At 41.9% G+C, this 6,112-nt stretch overlaps 1 protein-coding gene across 4 annotated transcripts in view; it reads left to right on the top strand.

Annotated features, from left to right (window-relative positions):
* Positions 1-282: 282 nt before the first annotated feature.
* The window catches only part of phf20b (PHD finger protein 20, b), a 13,672-nt gene continuing 7,842 nt past the window's right edge, over positions 283-6,112 (top strand). For all 4 annotated transcript variants that reach the window (XM_030768155.1, XM_030768154.1, XM_030768153.1 and 1 more), the window contains exons 1-7: positions 283-373; positions 3,280-3,374; positions 3,927-4,098; positions 4,416-4,500; positions 4,891-4,967; positions 5,114-5,582; positions 5,976-6,080. In XM_030768155.1, coding sequence (XP_030624015.1) covers positions 3,292-3,374; positions 3,927-4,098; positions 4,416-4,500; positions 4,891-4,967; positions 5,114-5,582; positions 5,976-6,080 — 991 coding nt within the window. In that variant the 5' untranslated portion in view covers positions 283-373; positions 3,280-3,291. The remainder of the gene's footprint in view (positions 374-3,279; positions 3,375-3,926; positions 4,099-4,415; positions 4,501-4,890; positions 4,968-5,113; positions 5,583-5,975; positions 6,081-6,112) is intronic.

The following is a 6,112-nucleotide window of genomic DNA, read 5'->3' as shown; positions in this document are numbered from 1 at the left end:
AGGAAAAAAAAAATAATCAAGTTTATTTTTATAAATGAGATGCTTGGAATCTAATAAGAGAACTGAAGGGATTTTTAAGAATTTTGGGCACCATTGACTTGTGGTATTGCCGTCTATGAGTACCAGTTGTACAATATCTTAAACATTCAGGAACAACCGATACCTTCCGAGATGGAAAGCAAGGGGGCGCTTATCCAAGGTCTGCGCGTGCGCATTCGTGCTCCACCCCGTCACACCGGCCTTGCTCCCTCTCTCCTAGCCGGAGAAAACAAACTGCGTGGATAACAGACGAGAGGCATGTCTCTTGAAGGACTCGCCAGGCAGTTGACATTATTTGCGACATTCCCGGAGTAATTGTATCTGAGGAAAGGAGGCAAGTCTGGTATACGTTATTTATTACGGATATAGTATGCTTTTTTGACGCGTATTAGCCGTTCGTATTAATTTTTGTATTGTGAAGTGCTTGTGATGGTGATGATGCGGTTCTGTTGAAGGCAAACTTACCCCCCCCCCGTACATGTGTTTCACTGGCTGATGCTCGCGTTGTTTTTAAAAGTAATTTTGCTCGGGAAAGCGCAGATCTTATGTATGGACAGTGTTAGTAGTTGTAGATTCGCATGTGACGATTGTTATGATTTGTGTGAATGATTTTAAGACTTTTGTTGAACTTGCTTGTCTGTGTTCTTGAGCTGTAATTACGGTAGCCCCGTGCGGCGTTGAGTAGGCCGAAGCGAGGCCCGGGAGAAGTCAATCTTTGACAGACAGCCTTTTCAGCCAATCTCAGGGCTTATATTGGCATCCGTCAGCGCCTTTACCCAATTAGCTTATTTGATGTCGGATGGTAATCGTGGTAGACAAGTGAACAATGTGAAACCCCTGAATTTCAGTTTTTAAATGTATGGTTGTATAATTGCTGTTACTTGCACTGGAGAACTTTAGTTACATCCCAATAAACATTAAACCCCGTTTAAGGATGTTTTGAAAATTCGATTGCCGAGGCATGGCAGAACAGTTAGCATCGTGTTAGCTGACAACGTTGCACCCACGTTTTCTCTACTTGCAGGCGAATTGGAGGAAAAGTCAAAAGCACGCATTTTCTCCACGTGCGGCCTTTTGGGAGAGAACTAGTCAAAATACATATATAGTAGTATTTATTTGGGATTACGTACTGGAATTATTGTAACGGTTTGTAAATGTGAGTAATCACCACTGAAATTTTGTTATGATGATGATTAGTCATACTCAGCAACAGTGCCACCCGCATTTGACAAGGTAAACAACGGGGAGGAAACGTATTGCGCGCCATTTGCGTCATTCCACCTCGACCATTCCTGGTTCATGTTGGAGTCAGTTTAAGGATGAGAAAACCGTTCGGTCGTAGCTGTTAAATCACCGAATGTCTCGTCTACTCATATCGCGCTGTTTCAGCGTATCCAAAAAGACATGGACTCTGCTTTAACGTGACTGTACACGAGACCGTACGGGTTACGCGCGCATCACAAGCATGAAGCGAGACCATTGGACCGGTGCTAGCGAGTCAGTTATGAAACCTGTGCGACGTCCTCAGTGACGTCCCGCCACCTTATCGGTAGCCCCCTTATGAACGTATAAAATATATACAGTCTGCGCTATTAAGGCCTTGTTTTAAGGCCTGTAAGTGCATAGAGCATTATACGAATTGAGTAGCTCGGAAAAGTATTATTTAGCCAGTTCCCCTTTTTAGACTGGAAAAATGAATACACCTTTTAAGCAAACTTGCTGAAAGAGGAATTCTGGTCATTTCCCTACTCTCACATGACTTGGGAATTTTTAAGACTATTAGTCTGCGACGTCTTTTACTAAATTAAGATTCCATAAGAGTTAGTCTCATAATGAAACCCCTCTTTGGCCTCACTCTAATCGGGAAATGTGTAATTGGTCACACACAAGCATTGTGTCGGAGCAGAGATCCTTGTATACCATTGTGGCTAACATAAATTTGCCTACCACACCCATAAACACACACACCACACACGCAGTTATCTGACATCCTATATATTGATGACTTATAAACATCCTTTAAAAACTCATTGATGCATAAATGTCTCTACTTGGATGTTTAATGCATCAATTATTGTATATTGCAATCAAAGAAATATAATATACTGTTTGTCTGGCTGTTATTATTCTCATGCTTGTGTGAGAAGTGCTAATCTGAGTTTTGGATAGATTTAGTAGTGGACACTTCAGGCTCTAGAGAGATGTGACTATCTGAGATGTTTACAACAGTGAGCTTTTCATCATCACAGTGCATGCAAGAACTAATGAAACTGATGGTTTGCTTTTCTCTCCTTCACAACAATTAACCTTTGCCATCACTGCTGTGTTTAGGTAAACTTTACAAAGCTTTTTCAGACTTGAATGAAGGACAACAGTTTGTTGTAGCTATTGGCTTCAAGGAGTGGCCAAAATCATAGCCTTCCCTCTGCTGTGTTATGACTTGGGAAAGACCATTCAGTTGGAAGATAAATTTGACAGAAAAGTCTTTTCCTTCACCTCCTGTTGAAGTACTGGTCTGGACAGAAGCCTCTGATTAGGAAATGATCTAAATGAGTTGATGATCTGTGATTGATCAGAGGATTTGCAGTAGGGAGGGTAGTGTCCCACCAGAACCACTAGGGGCACTGTTGAGTTATGTGTTATTTGTGTTGTAACATGCTGTTGTAATATGCTCTTATTATCAAAGATGATCCTCTGGTATTATGATATAACAGATATCTTTAACACACATCTAGAGTTTATAACCCACTAACTCAGTAACTGTGTGGTTCACTATTATATTATGTTGATTCATTGTACTCTCTGGGCGTGTTAGAAGATTGCTTTGTGGGTTAATGGTAACATACAAAATGGTTGAGGTGACAGAAGAGTGGTTGAAAAGTGAACGCCAGTCTAGTGTTTTTGATGTACTTTTGTATTTACTTTGCACAATAAGTCTTTTTCAATTGTTTTCAACCTTGCTGTGTGTCCGGTGTTTCCAGTAGCAACACACATTTTGGAGTATAAAAGACTTAGCTGTTTTTTTTGTTGTTGTTGTTGTTTTTTTTAATTCAACTTAATGTGTTGATACCTTAGTAGTAGTTTTGGACTATGCTTGTCTGGATGTGTTTGTCTATTTGGATGCATTTTCTCCTGTAATGAGTCGCCTATAACTGTGAAAACATGTTTAGGGTATTTTTCCACCTGTGAAGTATTGTGTGAAACACTAATAGGTATTTCTGTCTGTCTTGTGTTGTTCAGTGTGGATACAGAATGACTAAGACCCCTCCACACAGGCGAGGAATAACATTTCAGGTTGGGGCTCCGCTGGAAGCCAGGGACAGCCTGAAGAACTGGTCAGTATCTCTTCCTCCTTCCACAAAGAACAAGGAGCCCAATTCACTTGCTATCAGACACAGCTGCCCAGTGCCACTGCCTTATTCAGAGCTTAGACACTGTAGCGGAACCTTCAACGCCGCATTCTAATTCTAGAACCCTGTTAAAAGCGGAAAAGGATTGTCCAGGAATTCTAAATGTGCAGCTGTCCATGACCTGTTCCTTTTTATGTGTGAGAACTGTGGAATGTTCCTGAATTAAGTTATTTATTACAATGTCATTCCCAGTTGATTCTTAAATTGTGATGTGCAGAAAGCCTGTATAGATGCTTCTGTTTCTGAGGAGTTTTTCATGAAGGACTTTTTAATGTATTTTTCATTTAGTAAAGCTTATATGCATTTGCCCACGATTCTAAGTTGATTGATAGACACAAGTCATTGTTGGATGTTCTAAGCCTTGTTTGTGCTCTTTCTGTGATTGATAGATATAAGCCATTTTTAGATATTCTAAACTTTGAATGTGTTCTTTCTGTGAGGATGTATCTGATGTTGTCTTGGTGTCTGTCTGTTTAGGTATGCAGCCAGCATTGAGAAGATAGACTATGAGGATGAAAAGGTTCTGATTCACTACAGACAGTGGAGTCATCGGTATGATGAGTGGTTTGACTGGAGTAGTCCATACCTGAGGCCTGTGGAACGGATCCAGCTGAGAAAACAAGGCCTTCGAGAGAACTCTCCAGCTCCAGTAAGTACCAACTGAAGACGGATCAGAACCACAAAAATATTGGATGTCTAGTAGACAGGACTTGTTTTGTATATTTGATCAAAACCTGAAATACTAGTGAAATACATTGCTGGTTATTGTCAGAATAGTGTTTATTAAATGAACATGTATCACCAAATACAAAACAACAGCATAAAACTATAAAGGTCATAAAAACTTCTCTGGGTGCCTTCCTCTTGTCATGCTAAGATCTGTGCTTTAAAGGAGTATTCAAATATTGTTCTAAAAATAAGACCCACAGAGCAAGAGCCTTATCATCTTTCTTCCACACTCTTCAGGGTTTTCATGTTAATCAGAAAGTTTTGGCCAGCTGGTCTGACTGTCGCTACTACCCTGCCAAGATCCTGACAGTCAACAGAGACTGTAAGTAATCGCACTGCAGAGAAGATGCACTCAATCAGACCTATTACTGTGATTGTTATAACTGTGTCATACTGTTTATATAACTCAATCAGACTGTGATTGTGATTATTGTGTCGTACTGTTAATGTAACTCAGTTACAGTTGAAATGATTTGGGTTAACAGTAACTCAGAGAGAGAGGAATATAAGCGGCAGTCAGGGGATCATGGGTTTTGATTCCTGACGTAAAGAATAGCTGGTTAAGAGTCCATCTGTGGAGGTAGTATGGCAGTGGACAAGGCACTGAACAGATCTCCACCCACAGAGAGAGCATGTGTGGAGCTGTCAGTGGTGAGGGAAAAGACAAAATGGACATTAGTAAAGACTGATTGTTCTTATGCCTCTCTAACAGCGTCCTACACAGTGAAGTTTTATGACGGAGTGGTTAAGACCGTCAAGGGGATTAAAATCAAGCCTTTCCGTAAGGAGGTGAGAGTCTACCCTCGAAACACTTCACAACCTCATCCGCAACAATGCTGTTACCGTCTGTAAACCTGCAGTAACCTACATACTTAGCAGGTTATATGACAGTTAATGTGTCTATATACGTTTCTCTCTCTCACTCTGATAAACAGAGCTCAGAAGGAAGGACAGGCCAGTATGGACGCAGAAGGTCCGACTCAACCAGAAAAGACTGGAAGCCCAGAGAGAACGGCAGTTCCCGCAGTAACGGCTCCAGACACAGCGCCAGTGCCTCAGACCAGGATGCGGAGAGCGAATCAGAGGACGAAGAGGAGGTGGGAAAGGATATGGAGGAGGACAGGAACCTAACGAACGGCTCGGCAGATCATGATAAGGTGACAGAGGGGGCAAACGGAGGGGAACACCAAAACAGCACATCTTGTGAGGAAGACAACGGTGGTGAACCGACAAAGACAGAAAGAAAGGGAGAGATTGAGGATTGTCACCCGGACAAAAGTGAGGTGAATGGAGTCGGGGAGGAGAATGGGAGCGAGGGAAACGATGAAGAGAAGAAGGAGAAAGAAGATGGATTGGAGGATAGTGCTGGTCTGGCCAGGAGGACCAGGAGCAGACAAGCAGATGGTAAGTTTGGGATTAAAGCAGTAGTCCCTTACAGACCATTGAGTTCAGTTGGTCTCGCCTTACAGAAACGTTATTTGTTTTATTTGTTTGGTTTTTTTTTTCACCATCGTATTCTTACCTTACAACTACAACTGCTCCCAAGCACCCTACACCACCTTAACACATGACTTCGCCCGTCAGAATGAGTAGAGAGGAAACAATCTAGCGTTTGGTTAGGTCAGAAGATAACCTGGTTTAATTTCAGGACTTTGATGTTGCTCATGTAGACTGGGTGTTACCAGTATGGCTGTTTTCACTGAGACATGTTTAGGCTTGGGCCTTTTTTTCTTTGTTTGGTTGTTAATTGTTTTTTTGCTAAGTCATTGTGACCCTTTGGCTTGTTTTGACTCACAGGAAAGGATGCAGAGAGCAAGCCAAACGTCCCAGAGCTTAGGAAAAGACGAGCGTCCCTGGGCCAAACACCTCCAGCAAAAAGAAACAGAGCCAACTCAAGCACAGGTCTCTGTCTTCTCTCTCTCTTTCTCTCTATC

Source organism: Chanos chanos, chromosome 3 (genome assembly GCF_902362185.1).
Source record: "Chanos chanos chromosome 3, fChaCha1.1, whole genome shotgun sequence".
Lineage (NCBI taxonomy): Eukaryota > Metazoa > Chordata > Actinopteri > Gonorynchiformes > Chanidae > Chanos > Chanos chanos.
This window is presented reverse-complemented; position numbering and strand designations above follow the sequence as displayed.